General features: G+C 43.2%; 2 protein-coding genes across 2 annotated transcripts; one reads left to right on the forward strand and one right to left on the reverse strand.

The window, feature by feature from the left end:
• Positions 1-13,042: 13,042 nt before the first annotated feature.
• Positions 13,043-16,342, forward strand: LOC131241305 (high mobility group B protein 6-like). The gene is made up of 11 exons (XM_058240096.1): positions 13,043-13,531; positions 13,659-13,790; positions 14,074-14,316; positions 14,408-14,436; positions 14,529-14,634; positions 14,761-14,826; positions 14,907-14,972; positions 15,051-15,155; positions 15,252-15,343; positions 15,867-15,951; positions 16,061-16,342. The coding sequence occupies exons 1-11, from the start codon at positions 13,085-13,087 to the stop codon at positions 16,190-16,192; spliced, it is 1,503 nt and encodes a 500-aa protein (XP_058096079.1). The 5' UTR covers positions 13,043-13,084; the 3' UTR covers positions 16,193-16,342.
• Positions 16,343-19,411: 3,069 nt separating this feature from the next.
• On the reverse strand, positions 19,412-20,030 carry LOC131241306 (uncharacterized). Its single transcript, XM_058240097.1, has one exon. The coding sequence runs from the start codon at positions 19,960-19,962 to the stop codon at positions 19,555-19,557; it is 408 nt and encodes a 135-aa protein (XP_058096080.1). The 5' UTR covers positions 19,963-20,030; the 3' UTR covers positions 19,412-19,554.
• Positions 20,031-21,592: the final 1,562 nt, after the last annotated feature.

A 21,592-nucleotide genomic window follows, 5' to 3' on the forward strand; every position in this document is an offset into this window, starting at 1 on the left:
TTCTAGTTGTGAGGCGATTACTGTATGCCCCACGAAAGGAATTACATTCACAGCGACACAATATATTTCGTACTCGGTGCACTGTCAACGGAAAGGTCTGTGATATGATCATAAACAGTGGTAGTAACGAGAACATCGTCTCAAGAGTAATGGTGGACAAGTTGCAGCTACCAACGACGAAGCATCCTTCCCCGTACTCAATTGGCTGGATAAAAAAAAGGTGAATGAGACCAAAGTAACTAAACAATGCACTATCTCGTTTTCAATTGACAAAAATTATAAGGATCAAATACTTTGTGACGTGGTCGACATAGAAGCTTTTCATATGCTACTCGGTCGACCCTAGCAGTCGAACCATGATACAACCTATCGGGGACAAGATAATGTCTACATATTTGTCAAGGATAGTCGAAAAATAATCCTTACCCCTATGGCACAAGAGAACCACCCTAAAGCTTATAAAGTGGAGGGGAGTTCCCTCTTGACCATTTTAGATTTCATGGAGGAATCTAAGGAAACCGGCGAGGTATACGCCGTAGTGGTGAAGGGCAAGGAAGAGGAACCCTCAAACATCCCTCCAAGTTTAAGACTATTGCTAAACGAATTCAAAGAAGTTTGGCCTGATGATCTAGCTGATAGATTGCCCCCTATGAGGTACATCCAACATCACATAAACCTCGTCCCTGAGGCTAGCCTGCCCAACCATCCTCATTATGGGATGAGTCCGAAGGAATGTGGGATACTTCAGGGGCAAGTGAAGGAATTGATCCGTAAGGGTCTCTTGAGAGAGAGCATGAGCCCATGTGCTGTATCAGTATTATTAACTCCAAAAAAGATAGGAGCTGACGTATATGTGTCGACAGTCGGGCAATCAACAAAATTACCATCAAGTATCAGTTCCCAATACCACGGTTGGACGACATGCTCGATATGCTAGAAGGGGCCAAGGTGTTATCTAAACTAGATCTAAGGAGCGGGTGCCATCAGATTCGTATTCAACCCGGTGATGAGTGGAAAACGACATTCAAGACCAAGGAAGGGTTGTATGAGTGGCTGGTCATGCCCTTCGGCCTATCGAATGCACCAAATACCTTTATGCGTCTAATGAATCAAGTTCTAAAATGGTTCATTGGCCGATTTATGGTAGCATATTTTGATGACATATTGATATATAGCCAGGATGAGGCGGAGCACAGGAAACATCTCAAGCAGGTGCTGTAGGTCCTACAAATTAACAAGTTGTACCTCAACTTGAAGAAGTGTAGTTTTTTAGCTGACAGCCTGTTATTTATAGGATTTGTTGTAACGTCCACAGGCATTCATGTGGACGATGAAAAGGTGCGAGCTATTAGGGAATGGTCGATCCCGACAAACATTCATGAGGTGAGGAGTTTTTACAGGTTGGCGACTTTCTATAATCGATTTGTGAGAGATTTTAGAACCATAGTCACGCCTATAAAAGATTGCATAAAAAAAGGACTGTTCCAATGGATCGATAAAGCTGACAAGAGCTTTTATGAGATCAAGCATCGTTTGTCTACAACACCGGTCTTGGTGTTTCCTAATTTTGACAAATTGTTTGAGGTTGAGTGTGACGCTTCATACTTCGAAATTGGGGGATTATTATCAAAGGAAGGTAGGCCGGTAGCCTTCTACAACGAGAAGCTCAGTGAAGCCCGAAAGAAGCGGTCGACTTACGAGCTTGAGTTATACGCAGTTGTTCAGGCGCTGCGATATTTGCGGCATTATCTGATTCAAAGAGAGTTTGTTCTGTACACTGACCATCAAGCATTAAAGTTTATTAATGGTCAGACTAACGTGAATCGTGTGCATGCTAGATAGGTTACATTTTTACAGGAATTCACGTTCGTTCTGAAGTACAAGTCAGGGCAGCAGAACAAGGTGGCTGATGCACTTAGCTGTCGTGCATTACTACTTGTTACAATGAGCAACAAGGTTGTCGGCTTCGACTGTCTCAAGGAGTTGTATACCGAGGATGAGGACTTCAAAGATTCTTGGGTGAAGTGCCAAGAAGGTCACCCCAGTGACCTTCATATACAGGATGATTTTCTCTTCAAAGGGAATCGATTGTGCATCCCCCAAAGTTCTCTGAGGGAGCAGATTATTTAGGAGCTACATGGAGGTGGCCTCGGTGGACACCTTGGGCGAGACAAGACTCGATCTCTTGTGGAAGAGCGGTATTACTGGCCACAATTAGTACGTGATGTGGGAAAAGTAGTACAACGTTGTCATGTTTGTCAGACTTTCAAGGGGCAATCTCAGAATACGGGCCTCTACACCCTGTTACTTGTGCCTGACGGTCCTTGGGAGGATTTATTAATGGACTTTGTGCTTGGTCTCCCACGAATACAATGAGGTATGGACTCAGTGTTCGTGGTGGTAGATCGTTTCTCCAAGATGACATACTTTATCCCATGTAAGAAGACCCTTGATGCAATACACGTGACGAATCTATTCTTCAAGGATGTCGTATGGCTACACGGGGTCCCCAAGACTATTACTTCTGATCGTGACACGAAGTTCATAGCCACTTTTGGCGGACTTTGTGGACTCAATTCGATACACGACTTGAATTCAGTAGTGCTTACCACCCACAGACTGATGGGCAGACTGAAGTTGTGAATCGTACGTTGGGAAACCTTCTTTACTGTATTTTAGGAGAAAAACTGAAGCAGTGAGATTTGGCCTTGTCTCAAGCAGAGTTTGCATTCAACAACATGGTGAACCGCTCGATAGAAAAATCACCATTCCAGATTACTATGGACGAGTGCCTTGCCACATGCTTGACTTGGTCCCTCTGCCCAAAGCACCCAGGCACGAGTATTGTAGTAGAATATATGACATACAAGATCATAGGCATCCATGCAGAAGTGCAGACCAAGCTACATGCCTCTTACGAGAAGTATAAGGAATAAGCGGACAAGCACCGGCGACAAAAAGTGTTCGAGGTGGGCGGCCGCATCATGGTCCATCTGTGGAAAGAGAGATTGCCAACCAGGACGTACAACAAGTTGAAAAAATAAGAAGATTGGACCCATCTCAATCATTCGAAAGATCAATGACAACGCTTATGTTGTTGATCTTCCAGATGACATGACGATCTCACGGACTTTCAACGTCGCGGACCTGACCGAGTATCATGAACCAGCGCAGGATGAGAACTCGAGGACGAGTTCTTTTGAAGTGGAGGGGACTGATGTAGAGCGGGTCGCGGACAGTTTCATGGCCAAGATGGATCAGAAAAGGCCCGGTCGACGACAGAAGTGATCCGGACCGTCGGACCTTAGATCGGGCGTATCTCGCAATCCGGAATGAGTTACCTGACGTAAAATATATGATTTTGGGGTAGAATGAGCTACTTTAGCTAACCAACCCTGCTATGCCGGGTTGCGCAGCTCGGAATTGCGAAAAATCCCTGGATCGACGGTCGTTTCCCTCCTTTAATTTCGTTTTTACTATAAATAGTAAGTTTTAGTTTGATTATAACTCTTCACCTATCGGGCTTTAGGAGTTGTGTCCAACATGAAAAGAGCTTAGAATAATTAGGGGAACGGTTTGGTGAAGCCAAATAGGACACTTACTATTTTTGGCCGAAAACCTTGTGCACTAGTAGACATCACAACTGTTTATAAATAGTAAGTTTACTATTTATTGTAAGCCATGGATTCTAGGAGTTTTAGTTGTAGTTTGATTCTGATTTCTTTCTCATTGCTTGGTATCCCTATTTAAAGGGTTGTGAACTCGTTTTTAGTCATCAATTAATCAATTTTGAATTTCTTAGAATTTATTTCTATTTTCTGCTTTCTTTTCTCGTGGATTCGAGAAGTCTCTGTGAGGAGTCCAGAGAAGCTCCGTGGATTCGGAGTAGTTATCCTCATCACGTTCATCCCTGCATCATCTTAGCTTCTACTTTGGATTTCAAACCCTCTCTTTGTGAAAATCCTCTAGATTATTTTTATTTTTATTTTTTGTGCCAAACGACCTCTTAATCTCTCCAATTCAAATGATAGGATTAATTTCTTCTCTTCTGTTGAGAGCATGATCCATTGGAGGTAGTGCCCAAGAGGCCAGTTCTCTGGATCACCAAACAGTGGGCCCCACTTGTACAGACCTGATGCAGACTATAATGGTCTTATGCATGGCAAAGGGCCGGCCCTGGTCCCTGATCCTCGGGGCTGAAATGGAGCAAAAATCGGACCAATTCTTAGGTGGGTGATGTAGAGCGGGTCGCGGACAGTTACATGGCCAAGATGGATCAGAAAAGGCCCGGTCGACGATAGAAGTGATCCAGACCATCGAACCTTAAATCGGGCGTATCTTGTAATCCGGAATGAGTTATCTGACGTAAAATATATAATTTTGGGGTAGAACGAGCTACTGAAGCCAACCAACCCTGCTACGTCGGGTTGCGCAGCCCGGAATTGCGAAAAACCCCTAGATCAATGGTCGTTTCTCCGTTTTAATTTCGTTTTTACTATAAATAGTAAGTTTTAGTTTGATTATAACTCTTCATCCGTCGGGCTTTAGGAGTTGCGCCCAACGTGAAAAGAGCTTAGAATAATTAGGAGAACGGTTTGGTGAAGCCAAATAGGACACTTACTATTTTTGGCCGAAAACCTTGCGCACTAGTTTACTATTTATAGTAAGTCGCAGATTCTAAGAGTTTGAGTTGTAGTTTGATTTTAATTTCTTTCCCATTGCTTGGTACCCCTATTTAAAGGGTTGTGAACTCATTTTTATTCATCAATTAATCAATTTTGAATTTATTAGAATTTATTTCTATTTTCTGCTTCTTTCCTCGTGGATTCGAGAAGTCTCTGTGAGGAGTCCAGAGAAGCTCCGTGGATTCGGAGTAGTTATCCTCATCATGTTCATCTCTGCGTCAATTGGTATTAAAGCGAGGATTTTCCTCGGGCCGATGGCAAAAAACGAAGGTATGAATCAAAATTCTGTGGACGGTGATCCAGAGATTCGTTATCTTTCGGAAAGAATGGAAGCTTTCCACCGGGAGAGTCAGTTGACCATGCAAGGGCTGCAGGCAACTCTCGACCGTCTTGCGGATGCGCTACTTCCGCCCCGAGCTCTAGGCGGTGCTCCACCACCCGTGGTGGCTCCACCACCCATGGTTGCTGTACGACACAACCCCGATTTTCGTAGAGCACTACCTGTGGCAAACCGTAGGGCTACACCAGATGATTCAAGTTCTAGCGACGAGGACCTTAATGTGGGTTTTACCCGACGACCAATCCATGAAGGTGATCATCTAAATTGTACTGAAAGAGACTATCGAGGTAAGGCTGAACTTCCTAGTTTTAACGGTTTATTACGTATAGAAGATTTTCTCGATTGGCTAGCCGAAGAAGAGAAATATTTTGATTATATAGACGTGCCAAATCATAAGAGGGTAAAATTGGTAGCGTTTAAATTAAAATCTGGTGCTTCTGCATGGTGGGAACAATTACAACTCTCACGAGCTCGCCAGAACAAGGCGCCCATCTCATCATGGCTACGGATGAGACGTCTTCTTCGATCTCGATTTCTCCCCAGTGATTATGAGCAGATATTATTCCAGCAATATTAAAATTGCAGGCAAGGAAATTGAACAATCACAGATTACACTGAAGAATTCCAACGGCTGGCTACACGAAACGATCTATCAGAATCTGAGTCACAGAAGGTGGCACGATTTATAGGTGGGTTGCGACCGACAATTCAGGACCGAGTTCAGATGTACTCAGTCGGGATTGTGGATGAAGCAGTTCAATTGGTGGGTAGGGCAGAAACACAACTTGTAAGAGCTCCTGCTCGTTCATATCCTTCAACTCGACCCCCCATGACGGGTCCCACGTAGGATCCAGTGCTGCTACGAGGAAAAGACCCAGTACCTCAACTTCCTATAACCGCAAACCGTGATACGGGGAGCGGCTCATTCAGGCCTCAACGTGCAGCACCTACAACAGCGAGTCCGAGTAGGATTCCAAATCCTTATGCTCGGCCAAGGTCGAACAATTGTTACCGCTGTGGCCAACCAGGCCACTTATCAAACACTTGTCCTCAACGTCCAGCAGCACACTTGACTATAAACGAAGGGGGCACTGAAGATGAGGCCGCAGAAGAAGACCATCGCTTTGATGAAAATGAACAAATCATTGAAGAAATAGCAGGTGGCGAAGAAATGACGGGCGAGGATCGTGGCGAATTTCTAGTTGTGAAGCGATTGCTGTATACCCCACGAAAGGAATTACATCCACAACAACACAATATATTTCGTACTCGGTGCACCGTCAATGGAAAGGTCTGTGATGTGATCATAGACAGTGGTAGTAGCGAGAACATCGTCTCAAGAGTGATGGTGGATAAGTTGCGGCTACCAACGATGAAACATCCTTCACCGTACTCAATTGGCTGGATAAAAAAGGTGAATGAGACCAAGGTAACTGAACAATGCACTATCTCGTTTTCAATTGGCAAAAATTATAAAGATCAAATACTTTGTGACGTGGTTGATATGGAAACTTGTCATATGTTACTCGGTCAACCCTGGCAGTCGGACCGTGATGCGACCCATCGGGGACGAGATAATATTTATGTATTCGTCAAGGATAGTCAAAAAATAATCCTTACCCATATGGCACCAGAGAACTACCCTGAAGCCTCTAAAGTGGAGGAGAGTTCCCTCTTGACCATTCGGAATTTTATGGAAGAATCCAAGGAAACCGGCGAGGTATACGCTGTAGTGGTGAAGGGCGAGGAAGAGGAACCCTCAAACATCCCTCCAAGTTTAAGACTGTTGCTAAACGAATTCAAAGAAGTCTGGCCTGAGGATTTACCTGATGGATTGCCCCCCATGAGGGACATCCAACATCACATAGACCTTGTCCCTGGGGCTAGCCTGCCTAATCGCCCTCATTATTGGATGAGTCCTAAGGAGTGTGAGATACTTCAGGGGTAAGTGGAGGAATTGATCCGTAAGGGTCTCTTGAGAGAGAGCATGAGCCCATGTGCCGTACTAGCATTATTAACGCCAAAAAAGATGGAAGCTGGCGCATGTGTGTCGACAGCCGAGCAATCAATAAAATTACCATCAAATATCGGTTCCCAATACCACGGTTGGACGACATGCTCGATATGTTAGAAGGGGCTAAGGTGTTCTCTAAACTAGATCTAAGGAGCGGGTACCATTAGATTCGTATTCGACCCGGTGATGAGTGGAAAACGACATTCAAGACCAAGGAAGGGTTGTATGAGTGGCTGGTCATGCCCTTAGGCCTATCGAACGCACCAAGTACTTTTATGCGTTTGATGAATCAAGTTCTAAAACTGTTTACAGGCCGATTTGTGGTAATATATTTTGATGACATATTGATATATAGCCAGGATGAGGCGGAACACAAGAAACATCTCAGGCAGGTGCTACAGGTCCTACAACTTAACAAGTTGTATCTCAACTTGAAGAAGTGTAGTTTTTTAACTGACAGCCTATTGTTTCTAGGATTTGTTGTAACGTCCACAGGCATTCGTGTGGATGATGAAAAGGTGCGAGCTATTAGGGAATGGTCGATCTCGACAAACATTCATGAGGTGAGGAGTTTTCACGGGTTGGCGACTTTCTATCGTCGATTTGTGCGAGATTTTAGCACCATAGTTGCGCCTATAACAGATTGCATGAAAAAAGGACCGTTCCAGTGGACCGATAAAGCTGATAAGAGCTTTCATGAGATCAAACATCGTTTGTCTACAACACCGGTCTTGGTGCTTCCTAATTTCGACAAATTGTTTGAGGTTGAGTATGACGCTTCATACGTCGGAATTGGAGGAGTATTATCATAAGAAGGCAGGCCGGTAGCCTTCTATAGCAAGAAGCTCAGCGAAGCCCGAAAGAAGTGGTCCACTTATGAGCTTGAGTTGTACGCAGTTGTTCAGGCGCTGCAACATTGGTTGCATTATCTGATTCAAAGAGAGTTTGCTTTGTACACTGACCATCAAGCATTAAAGTTTATTAATAGTCAGGCTAACGTGAATCGTGTACATGCTAGATGGGTTGCGTTTTTACAGGAATTCACGTTCGTTCTGAAGCATAAGTCAGGGCAGTAGAACAAGGTGGCTGATGCACTTAGCCGTCGTGCATCACTACTAGTTACAATGAGCAATGAGGTAGTCGGCTTCGACTGTTTCAAGGAGCTGTATGCTGAGGATAAGGACTTCAAAGATTCTTGGATGAAGTGTCAAGAAAGTCACCCCAGTGACCTTCATATACAGGACGATTTTCTCTTCAAAGGGAATCGATTGTGCATCCCTCAAAGTTCTCTGAGGGAGCAGATTATTCAGGAGCTACATGGAGGTGGCCATGGTGGACACTTGGGGCGAGACAAGACGCGAGCTCTTGTGGAAGAGCGGTATTACTGGCCGCAGTTAGTATGTGATGTGGAAAAAGCCGTACAACGTTGTCATGTTTGTTAGACCTCCAAGGGGCAATCTCAGAATACGAGCCTCTATACCCCGTTACCTGTGCCTAACGGTCCTTGGGAGGATTTATCAATGAACTTCGTGCTTGGTCTCCCACGAACACAACGCGGCATAGATTCGGTGTTCGTGGTGGTAGATCGTTTCTAAAAAATGGCGCACTTTATCCCATGCAAGAAGACCCTCGATGCAACACACGTGGCGAATTTATTTTTCAGGGAGGTCGTTCGGCTACACGGGGTCCCAACACCATTACTTCCGATCGTGCCACGAAGTTCATTAGCTACTTTTGGCGGACTTATGGAATCGATTCGATACACGACTTCAATTCAGTAGTGCTTACCACCCACAGACTGATGGGCAGACCGAAGTTGTGAATCGCACGTTGGGAAACCTCCTTCGCTGTATTTCAGGAGAAAAACCGAAGTAGTGGGATTTGGTCTTGTCTCAAGTAGAGTTTGCATTCAACAATATGGTGAACCGCTCGACCGGGAGATCACCGTTCCAGATTATTTACGGAGGAGTGCCTCGCCACACACTTGACTTGGTCCCTCTGCCAAGCACCCAGGCACCAGCATTGCAGCAGAACATATGGCAGACAAGATCATGGGCATCCATGCAGAAGTGCAGACCAAGTTACATGCTTCGAACGAGAAGTATAAGGAACAAGCGGACAAGCATCGGCGACAAAAAGTGTTCGAGGTAGGTGACCGCGTTATGGTCCATTTGCGCAAAGAGAGATTTCCGATCGGGACGTACAACAAGTTGAAAAATAAGAAGATTGGACCGGTACCAATCATCCGAAAGATCAATGCCAACGCTTATGTTGTTGATCTCCCAGATGACATGGCAATTTCACGGACTTTCAATGTCACGGATCTAACCGAGTATCATGAACCAGAGTATGACGAGAACTCGAGGACGAGTTCTTTTGAAGTGGAGGAGACTGATGTAGAGCGGGTCGCGGACAGTTATATGGCCAAGATGGATCAGAAAAGGCCCGGTCGACGACAGAAGTGATCCAGACCATCGAACCTTAAATCGGACGTATCTTGCAATCCGGAATGAGTTATCTGACGTAAAATATATGATTTTGGGGTAGAACGAGCTACTGAAGCCAACCAACCCCGCTACACCGGGTTGCGCAGCCCGGAATTGCTAAAAGCCCCTAGATCAATGGTCGTTTCCCCATTTTAATTTCGTTTTTACTATAAATAATAAGTTTTAGTTTGATTATAACTCTTCATCCGTCGGGCTTTAGGAGTTGCGCCCAACGTGAAAAGAGCTTAGAATAATTAGGAGAACGGTTTAGTGAAGCCAAATAGGACACTTACTATTTTTGGCCGAAAACCTTGCGCACTAGTAGACTTCACGACCGTCTATAAATAGTAAGTTTACTATTTATAGTAAGTCGCGGATTCTAAGAGTTTGAGTTGTAGTTTGATTCTAATTTCTTTCCCATTGCTTGATACCCCTATTTAAAGGGTTGTGAACTCATTTTTATTCATCAATTAATCAATTTCGAATTTATTAGAATTTATTTCTATTTTCTGCTTTCTTTCCTCGTGGATTCGAGAAGTCTCTGTGAGGAGTCCAGAGAAGCTCCATGGATTCGGAGTAGTTATCCTCATCACGTTCATCTCTGCGTCAGTGGGCCACATGCGTACATGGATTCAGACAATTGGCTGTCCATTGTTTTCAACAGGTGCAGCTTGAATTTATGCACCATGTCATTTTTCCGTTAGAACCCACATTTTACCAGACCCAACAGCCATGGACAATTTTAGGGGTAACAGCCCGGGCTAGGCTAATCTAGCCATTTGTTATTGGCCCAAAATCGGCCCAGCCTAATTACAAGCCTGGATTTCCAGCCCGCACCCCGCTCCAGGCCCTACATGGCTAGACGGACCTAAAAAATAGGGTGGGCCAGATAATGTGAATCGGACGTGGGCCTATATTTCTTGGAATGATCATGTACCTCTCAGGTTTGCCTGTAACTAGCATAAGCATTCTATTTTTGTCCAGACACCCCGCCTGAGATCTAGGCCTTTCTTTTGGTGGACCAAGCGGTCGCATCCAAAAAATCAAGACACGGGTATTATATAATGCTTGTTTTTTTTTTTTTTTTTTCGTACTAAATAATGCTCGGGTTGAAAGATTGTACAGTTTGCGGGAGCTTTCAGTTTGTTGGAAGTGGGGGGGACCATGGTGCATGATCCAACGTTGATATGATGGGACGTGCCTTAGATGGGCCATGCATAAAGAAGAACCACGAAGATCCTAGTTGCAACTAGGTACTGAGAGGAGTCAGCCTGAGTCTGATCTGAACCGTCCAAATTCTCATTACTACCGTAAATAACTTATTTTCTGATATTCACGCTTCTTTGATGATAGTAAGATTTTATTTTTGGGGATGAATGATAGCCATTGAAAATTCTCTTTTTGTTTTCACACTTCAAAATTCATCTGCATATGGTGATGATTGGAATAATCCGTTCAGTGTAATTTTATTATGAAGGGTATGGAGTCGACAAGATGGACGGTTCCTATCATTGTATCAGTTAGAATGCGTTCTCCAGCGGGCAGCGAAATCCTAAAATAATTATTTCTTGACCATAGATGTGCATTTATGGGAAAGTTCAGATGTGCCATCTTAACAGCTGATGTATGATGGACATCGAAAATCAGAGCCGTGCAAAAGATGGACCACACAATGAATATTACCTTCCATGAAAATCACACCAATCAACTAATTAGGTGTACCACCATCATATGTACGTCGAATCAGACCATCATCAATTCACCCTGATTTTCTCCCAAGCAGATCATTACGATGTGATGAACCTCTCAACGGGTCGGATTGTCTCTCCAAGGCTCGCAATCCAGCAAAATTACTGTGAGTTTTGGTAAGCTGATGGGCACTTCTGCAAGTGGGCAGTAGCTACACGGCCAACTTGCGGATGTGCTGATCAGTCTGATTTTTGGGCCAGCTTCATTAAAAGTGCGTCTCATGTGATGCATGGTTTGGATGTTGCACAAGCATTTCAGGCACGCGTGTTGGTCTGGATGTTGCACAAGCATTCAGGATACCCGTGTGGCCGCGCATGGACGTGGTTCCTGGGCGTAAAAGGGGCGCGGATTCAGTCAGGTCGGGACCTCATCGATTTCCGTCCGGTCTTTTCCGTGTGGCCCACCTATATGTATTTATTGTATATCCATGCCGTCCATCCGTGTTTTATTACATATATGTTAGAGTATCAACCCAGAAATGAAGCAGATCCATCTTAGAAGGACCACACAACAGGAAACAGTTGTGATTGACCATTAAAAACGTCGTGGGCTACAAAAGTTCTGAATTTATCTGATATTAGTGTTTAACATAACCCAGTTCTTTTTGACATTATCAACAGGTTGGATGGAAAATAAACATTAGGGTGGACCCTAGGAAGTTTTTAATGATAAGCGTTCAATGATCGCTGTTTCCTATGGTGTCGTCTACCTGAGATTCATTATTATTCATTTTTTCGGTCCTTATCCTTAAACGAGCTCAAAAAACGAATGGACGGCGTGGATATACAACATGTACATTGAAATGGACCCCACGGAAAAGACCTGATGGAACTTTGTGAGGTCCGACTTGACTGAATCCGCGCGCGCTCAAAAGTGGATAAAAGGCATGCTATTGGCCGCGCGTCCACACGCTCAAAAGTGGATAAAAGTGCTCCAAACGTGCCAGCGTGGTGTGCCACATGCAGGTATTCATCGTGCCCTGGTTCGGTGGATGCTGACTGTGGGGTCCAACTTGATGTATGTGTATTACATCCACGCGGCCCATCTGTTTTGAAAGCTCATTTTAAAACATGATCCTAAAAAATGGAACAGATCCAAATCACAGGTGGACTACAGCACAGAAAACAGTGGTGATTGAAAACCCACCGTTAAAAATTTCTTAGGGGCCGGCTCAACTTTTATTTTCCATCCCATCTGCTGTTGATAAGGTCTTTAAAGGGCCCACACAAATATAAGCCTGATCCAAGACTCTTGTAGCCCATAAGAGGTTGTGAAAACGGATATAAGGCACATACATCACCGTGGGCCCCACAGTCAGTAAACCACAGAAGCTGAGCCCGTATTTATCTGGCCGGTCTGGCGAGAATTTCTCCCAGGCCTTAGAAAAGTCATGCTGGTTGGCCCACTCATCATGGGTCATACGTTGAACGCAGACCATTAGATATTTTCTCCAACCATCCACATTTTCACAAACGTGTTGCCCACCTGATGCGGACAGGATGGATCTTTTGGGCTAATGGACATTCCTCATGGGCCCTGCCTATGAACGGCCAGGATCTTGAACACATGTCTAGCTCTGATAAAAGTGGGAAGCTTGTTTGGCGTGTACCGGGGCTGCTGCAAATACCGTCACTGAACCGTATGGCAGCCGTTGGCGGAACTCAAATTCCCATCAATTCACTTATTAAAACCCATTTGAATTCGAAAAAACTAGCCGTTTGGATTGTCTCCATAGATTCTCCCTATAAAATCATCTCTGATCATCTCAACCCCCATCTGTCCATCTCTATTCCCATTTCTGCAATCAGCTATGGCAAATGCCACTGCCAACATGCCAAAAGACGTCGAAGTCATTCCTACCAAGAAAGGGCGGACTAGAAAACCATTGAAACCAAGAAAACCGTCCGAAAATGAGGGTAACATCTTGGCAGGAAACCCTTCTCCTTCCCCTCAGGCATTTGCAGACGCCGGAAAGGAAAATCAAGACGGCCTTCGGTTGCTTCTTTCACCGAAGAAAACCAAACCTGCTTCAAAGACAAAGAATCCCAAGCAAACATTCAACGATGAGCTACAAGAAATGCAAGAAAAGCTGCAAAAGATGCGGCTCGAGAAGGAGAAAACAGAAGAGCTGTTGAAGGAGCGAGATGAGATGTTGAAAAGAAAAGAGGAAGAACTTGAAAACCGGGGCAAAGAACAGGAGAAGCTTCAGCTGGAGCTGAAGAAGTTGCAGAAATTGAAGGAATTCAAACCCACCATGGTTTGTAGATTCTCCCACCCATGTTTTGTCACGTCTTCTTTGGATTTTTTTTTTTCTCTCTTTTTTCTTTTTTGGTCTATATTGGTTTTGATTCTGATTCTGTTTCTTGTTCTTGGTGTTATCACAGAGCTTTCCTCTTGTTAAGTCTCTGAGAGAGAAGGAAGAAGAAAGGAAAGACAAGAAGAAGAAGAAGGCATGCCCGGAAAATAAGAAGCCATCTCCGGCATATATTCTATGGTGCAAAGATCAATGGAATGAGGTAAATAAAAGGAAGGGATTAGATACCAACAATCAATCAGCGGTATGGTGGGCCCACACCATTGATCTGGTTGGCCCCAACAGATATAAATTAAGATGCATGGTGGTATCTTTTACGTATCGCCGGCTATATGAACAATTTGGATTGCCAGATGTTGGCCCCCAACATTCTTTTTATTGGGCAGAGCAAATGTTCGATCTATCACCGTATACCAAAAAATAGATACAATTATGCTTGGTCATGAACAAGAAATCCAAAATCATAACATTGGTTTGTGATTTAGGTGAAGAAAGAGAAACCTGATGCTGATTTCAAGGAAATCTCAAACATCTTGGGTGGGAAGTGGAAGAACTTGAGTGCAGAAGAGAAGAAACCCTACGAAGAGAAGTACCAGGCAGATAAAGAATCATACTTACAGGTCGTAGGGAAGGAGAAACGTGAGAAGGAAGCATTGAATCTTCTCGAAGAAGAGCAAAAACAGAAGATGGCCATGGAATTATTAGAACAGTACCTTCAGTTCAAACAGGTTCGGTTGGGACTCACCTTAATTTATCAAGACGAGTCGCAAATTTTCTAATTACAAGAAATGCTAAAAATTGATCGAATCTTTATTGCAGGAAGCGGATAAAGAGAACAAGAAGACGAGGTAAGGCCCTAATTTGTAAAGTCCATCAAGTTTCTTTATGAAAGTCTTCAAATATGTTTTATTTTTAAAAAAAATTTTCCTTTGTTTTGCAGGAAAGAACGAGATCCTTTGAAACCTAAGCAACCTCTAACGGCTTTCTTCCTGTACTCTAATGAACGTCGTGTGGCTCTGCTTACAGAGAATAAGAATGTTTTGGAGGTAATTTGGGTCCCATCTCAGATAGGCCCACCCTTTCACTGATCTTTTACAATCTTGTTTTTAATTTGTTCGTGATTAGTAAGAATTGCTCAACTTGTTGGTTTCTGAATTGGGATCCTTTGGTAGGTTTCTAAGCTATTAGGGGAGGAATGGAAGAACCTATCAGAAGAAAAACGGGCACCTTATGAAGAGGTTTTGGCTTGTTGGACATTTTCTTCTCCGCCTCTGCAAGTCTACAAACACTCTTAATTTCTGTTTCTTCTGTATTTCAGATTGCCAAGAAGCAGAGGGAAGATTACCTGCAACAAATGGAGCTTTACAAACAGAAGAAGAATGAGGTAAGTTTGCATACAAGCAATCAGATTTCTTTTAAGACAGATCTGCAGAAATTGAGAATACATGTTATTTGGAAATAGGAAACGGCAGCTCTTCAAAAGGAAGATGAGGAACAGAGAAAGGTTCAAAAACAGGAAGCCCTGCAACTGCTCAAGAAGAAGGAAAAAACAGAGAACATTGTCAAGGTTTATATACATTAGCTGTCATTGCAGATTCATCCATTCCCGTCATGGTAGTTGGAGAAGGTACATCTGATTGTATTTCATTTTGGCAATGCTCAGAAAACAAAGGAGAAGAGAAAGAAGCAGAAGGAAATGCGGAAAGTCGATCCTAATAAACCAAAGAAGCCTGCCACTTCTTTCCTTCTCTTCAGGTAAAATGACTGTAAACAGACCCAAATTGATCCCTGGATCGCCACCAAATGCCATTTAGATGATATGTGGACAGCTCTAGGGATAACGATGATAATCCGATATCACCCAAACTTCCTGACATCTAATGTTTTTGCAGGATGCACCTAACACCACTTTCCAGAAATATGCAATATTCCATTACCAAACTGATATCACCCAAATTTCATTTGGGAGCACATTTCATGCAGATGGAAGTTTAGCACATCCTACACATCATGCAAATTCGTGTTTTTGCAAGATGAACCAAAAACACCACTTCCCAAAATCAGTTCCATTAATATCCTGATAACACCCAAATGTCATTTGGGAGCGCATTTCGTGCAGATGGAAGTTCAGCACATCCTACCAAACAGCTCCACTTTCCCATAATCTGCAATAATTCAATTCTCATTTTGTGAGAAACACCCAACCAAACAAGCCCAAAGCAAATGCCTTCTGCAGGCAATAGAGTAATAATACCTGGGTTATTTATGTGCCTCGCAGCAAGGAAACAAGGAAGGAATTGTTGGAGGAAAGACCAGGCATCAATAACTCTACTCTCAGTGCTCTGATTTCAGTGAAGTGGAAGGTATTCTATACTAACTGCCAATGAAAAGCAACCATATCACATATCCCCTTTTTGTTTTGTTTTGTTTTGTTTTGTTCTTTTGCTGACGACAGAGATGGCCTTGGTGTAGGAATTAAACCAAGCAGAGAAACAGATATGGAATGATAAGGCATCAAAAGCAATGGTGGCATACAAAAAGGAACTAGAGGAATACAACAACAAAACAGCAGTAGCTGTAGATTGTAGCGACCCACACAGCTAATTGTTTAGTTTGTAAGCATGTTCAAGTGGTTCTGTTGAACATGAAGAGTATTTTGTAATGTCCTGCGAGGAACGATTTTCTTGCAATTCTATCTTCATGATTTCATTAAAAAAAAAAAAATCCAAAAAATTTATTGGTGTTCCATTTACATTCTATTAGCACAAAATTTCAATGTTTGAAAATTGCAAATTTCCTGTACTGCTTAAGCAACCCCACTCCTGCAAACGAGACTGGGAAACTGGATACGAGAACCAGGGATAGTCCACTCGTGAATCAGATTTTTGAATCTTTGTTGCCACCTTGGCCTGATTTCCAGTGATCTGGTGATCATGCCCCACATTTGCATGGATTGGATATCTAAAACAAATGACATATATCCGGCCGATTTTCATACCAAGTGATCATCTGCAGTCCACCTTTAGCATGGATATTATGGATTGGCCTGATTTCATATCAAGTGATCGTCTACACACACGGTATATGGATCGGCCTGATTTCATAAAAGGCAATCACCATGGTGGGACGTACTGTGATGAATCTGCACAGATTAGGAATGTGCATAAGTGACATTAACAGAACTTCTGGTGCCACTGTATCTGATGATTTCTCCAAATGACAGAAGTGATGTGTTTAGTAGCTCCAGGCTAAACAAGAAAGTAAATAAAAAGGAGAAGAAGATTCTTATCAGGTGGAAAATCAATGGAGTTGCACACAAGTGATGTGCAAAAAATGGGTGTTTATCACAAAACGACTCCTTCACTCAACTTACAAAAGCTCGAACACCCTCTTCACTGCCATAATAGATCTCCTGTGAGCTTCTGAATCTCTGTACCCTTCAATTCTGATAGACATCTTTCTTTGAATATAATTCATATAAGAGGTTTTTTTTTATGTTTTTCTATTTTGCTCGAGGCCTCCCAATCTACAAAGAAACTAGGCCTAACAATCATCTATTTCCAACCACGTATCCTCCCAGGATATAATTCGCACTTCTTTTTCCTTCTAATTTCATCAATTTTCAACATCATTTGATATTTTTCTGCAGCCTTTGAAGTTTTAGAAGCCTTCTCTGAAGGTGCCGGAATCCTCCACCAGTTCCTAGGCATCTTGAAAACAATATTCACTTCCCACTATCATACTTTGAAGATACATACCACCATCTCATGTCACTTGTTGTAGCTCAGATAGAACTTTGAACAGAAAGGTGACTGCAACGATCATCTTAGGACATGCTCGAACTTGGCATCAATGCCATAACTGGTATGGTAAGTTGATGCTTAAACCCATCAAGCGATCAAAGTTTCTGTTTGTGAATAAATAAACAAAAAATCACATCATCTGCGAGATCACTTGAAGCTCTTTAACATTAATTGCTTGTTTAAGACATTGCTGCTCAAAATATCTCATCCTCCCCTATCGGGGAAGCGTGTTGAGTAGGAAATCTTCGAGTCAGCTTTGTATAATGAAACAGAAGCACAAAGACACTTTGTAGGGATTTATTCTCTCTTTTTTTCCCAGCAATTTGGATATCATCATCATTATTATCATTCAAGTACAAGTTGAAGGAGTAAAAAGGCAAGGGAAGGGGATGGCCGGAAAGGAGAAAAGGAGGAATTTGGATACATCTACCTTACACTGATAAATTTTCAATTTTTTAAAATTATGTCATCATTATTATTATCATTTAAGTACATGTCGAAGGAGTAAGGCAAGGGGATGGATGAAAAGGAGGTGGGTGGAGGTGGTAAGAAAAGACATGATGACCTTTAATGGAGTATGGTTGTTGATGACCTTTAATGGAGTATGGTTGTTGATGGAGTGGAATAGCCAAAGTCAATTAATTGGGAGCAATATCAACAAGAGTGTTTTCCTTGAAAATAGGCACAACAGAGTGGCCCACATGATCCGACGGCTTACACAATATGGGACCTTCACAAAAACTAAAGACCTATTATGCACGTCTAGTGGTCCATCTAATCACTATGGAGCAGAGAAGTAGCAGAGAAGTCTCCACGCCTCTGATTCTACAGTTAAGATTGCCTTGGATCACAATAATGACTTGTATTGTATAAGGGTGGGCCAAATGGACATATGGTATATGATAATCGCCCTCTCTATTTTCTCTCTGGACTTTCGAAATTACTGAATGTTGTTTCTGAGAAATCTTATCCCTGTTTAAAGAGATTGCTTAGAGAGTTTTAAAAAAAAAGTGAGAGAACTAGAATGGATAACCAGGAAAACTCTCGTGGGACCTGCTCACTAGTAGCCGCCCACTCCCTCCCTCCCTCCCTCCCTCCTTATGTTGTAATTGAGAAAATCGCAATGTAATCATCAACATCGCCTCATCCCATCAATAATTGAGAAAATTATTTACATTTCAATTTCTTCTCTTCTGTCAACTCATCTCAAGTTATTATCAATTTCCTTGGCTGTTGCCAACTATCATCACCTTCCTGTATGTTAGAGAAGCCACATTCAGGTAAAGGACACTACTAGACTCGAAATCCCCTCGAAACATTCAAGGGGTGACATTGTGATGAATGATCTAATAACGCACAGGTTGAAATTTGATGGAGAACCTCACACGAAAAAGAAGAAGAATCGAACTGAAAATGAAATTATGAAAATTAAGTCAGACCTCACACCGGTTTGTGTACGGGTCCAAGATGGACCAGATCCAGTGGGCCATTGGGTTGACCCAACCAACTGATAGAGCATAGGTGACCATTTTCTGGTAACTGGAAATATAAGGCCAGGGCCATCGATTGGGTATTTTGTTTTACTCAATGGATGGACCCCATTAAACTGTTGACGGTCACGATCATTTTCGAGTTACTAATCCCGTTTTGAGGACAATGTCCACAAACCGCAACCCATGATACTATTTTCCTAAAAACCAAAAACGTGTCAACATCCATTAGTCCATGCCCAGTGGGAAAGAAAGGGCCCACCAGATGAATGAGTAGAATCGTTAGATAATGCAGCCACGTGGACCCGATCATGGATGAGCCAAGGCAATTGACTTCATACACTTGAGGCAAAACCTCTTGCATGCTTTTGATGCCGTTGGTGGTTGCAAGATCGGGTTGTCTTGACCACACGCTTAAAATAAAAATCGGATTGATCATTCCTTTCATCACCCAACCTGATGAACCGTATTCGATCATCCCATCATCCTATGATTTTTCATAATAATCATAAAATCACTATCCTACTCGCTGCACAAACATCTCAATTTATCATCCATTTCGGAAAATTATACAAATTCATACAATACCAAAAGAAAATAAAAAGGAAACTAACCCTAACCCTAAATCCTTTTTTTACCAAACCCAAAACCCTCATCATCGGTACGGACATCATCAACTGGTGGTTGGATTATCAGAGGAAGGGTTCTTGTCGGTGGGACCATCTTCATGGCCCGGTTTTTGGAAGGAGGGGAGAGGGTTAGAGCCCTTGATGATCCAACCAAGGGCGAAGAAGGAAGCGCCGGCGAGGATGGCAGTCCCCCAGGCGTGGGAGTACCATTTGCTGTACTGCCGGATCGCAAAACGCCACTGCTCCCTCAGCGTTGCTGCGTCTGGGATTGCCGTCTCTGGTGGATTTGGGAATTGGGGCGGTTTAATCGTCCTCTCTGGTGGATTTGGGAATTGGGGCGGTTTGATCGTCGTCTCTGGTGGATTTGGGAATTGGGGCGGCTTCCTCCCGGCTGTAGATCCCTCAGTAGGAGGGAGGTTTTCTGCAGAGTTCGATTTTTGCAGGTCTGTCATCTTTCTCCTTTCTTTCTCCGGTGCTTGGAGTAGGATGAGAGAAAGGGACGGAGAAATGCCGCAGGAGAAGCTACTAATCCCTTTCCAAAGGAACAATCTTACGAAAGGCGCGTGGACAGTGCATTCGCTCACACGTGGAGTCCTGGATCACGCGTGTAAGATCTCAGTCGGCCCATCTCCAGTCTCGAGTGGTGAAAATCAGGGTGGATACGATCGTGAAGCTGTCTCCTGACTCCACATTCGTACAAAATAATTGATCGGTTTGGAGAAGTTCATGAACGGCCAAGTTCTTTGTACAACTGTGGCCCACTTGATGGTCTAACGGACACTATCTTTGACACATACCATGAAATCAATGGCGATCGCCTGATGGGAGGTTCAGATCTATGACCCGTGTTCCACTTTTCCACATGTGAGTCGGAATGCACTTTCAAAGTCCACTCTCGCGGGTGTAATTAGCACTTTCAGAATCTAACCCATGGTTGTCTTGGGGGGTCATTGGGCCTTTGATTTTAGGCCCAATCCTGCCTGTTTTTATCATATATTGGCCTAGATGAAGGATCAAGAATCCCTTCTTGCTCTGGACAGTCCACTGCATCCAAATGGCACTCTTGCAGTAATAAAAATTAACCATCTTTAAAATGGAGAATGGCAGGTACCCGATTTTTACGACCCAATTTTTACACGTTCGGATCTAATTTTTTGGACCCACCAAATAATTGGGTTGGGCCAGGTCTCCTTTTGGGACCCAGTTAAAGTTGGGTCTAGTCAGGTTTGCATTGGGTCCATCATTAACATTGGGTCCGGTCCTGGTTGGGGCCAATTAAATTTTCCAGTTAATCTGTTAAATATATTAATTGTTCTAATAATGTAATAAGGTTTCCAAAGCCATGCGCATGTAAGAGAGACCAGACCATCTACATAGCGCACGTGTCAAAGTTGAACATGTGTGTTCATTGTAATCCATCCATCGGGTGGGCCAAATCATGAGAATGTCTTATTTAACCCATATCAGACTCAAAACTTAGATTAAAGATCCCACGATACTCTCCACAGATACCTGAGCCTGATCGGATCCAAGGCCAGGTCTTTAAGAACGTGACCCAGACATAGCAAAACCCCAACTAGGTCAAATTAGCTACTGGTAATATATGACGGGGCTTATTGATACATGAGTGAGATCCAGGTCGCTCGTCGGGTGGGGCCAATCATGATATGGGCAGTCGTGAAAGTAAGCCGGTTTATCTGGTGGGCCATTCATGAATATGTCTTATTTAACCGGAAGGCCAGAAAGGCTGCGTTTCTCACTGTAGATTAGGGCTGTTGATGGTGCAAACTCTGCCCAAACCAGCTAAGTAAAACTGACTCCTGACCCTGGCTCTGGCCATTAACCGGCCAAAACAAATAGGCCTGAGCCTGAATCAAGCCCAACCATCCACTTTTGTGCAAGATCTGGGCTGTTCATTAGCTATGCTCCACTATGATTGGTATGATTAAAAAAGCCAAAAGAAAAGGAAATAAAAAAGCACTTGAAACCTTTATTGGGCTGGGCCGAGTAAATGGGATCTGAAAGCAGCCCAAGGCCGGCACAGTTAATAATCGGCTTTAATTTTAAGCTTGTGCCCAGACC

This window comes from Magnolia sinica, chromosome 3 (genome assembly GCF_029962835.1).
Source record: "Magnolia sinica isolate HGM2019 chromosome 3, MsV1, whole genome shotgun sequence".
NCBI classification, from domain to species: domain Eukaryota; kingdom Viridiplantae; phylum Streptophyta; class Magnoliopsida; order Magnoliales; family Magnoliaceae; genus Magnolia; species Magnolia sinica.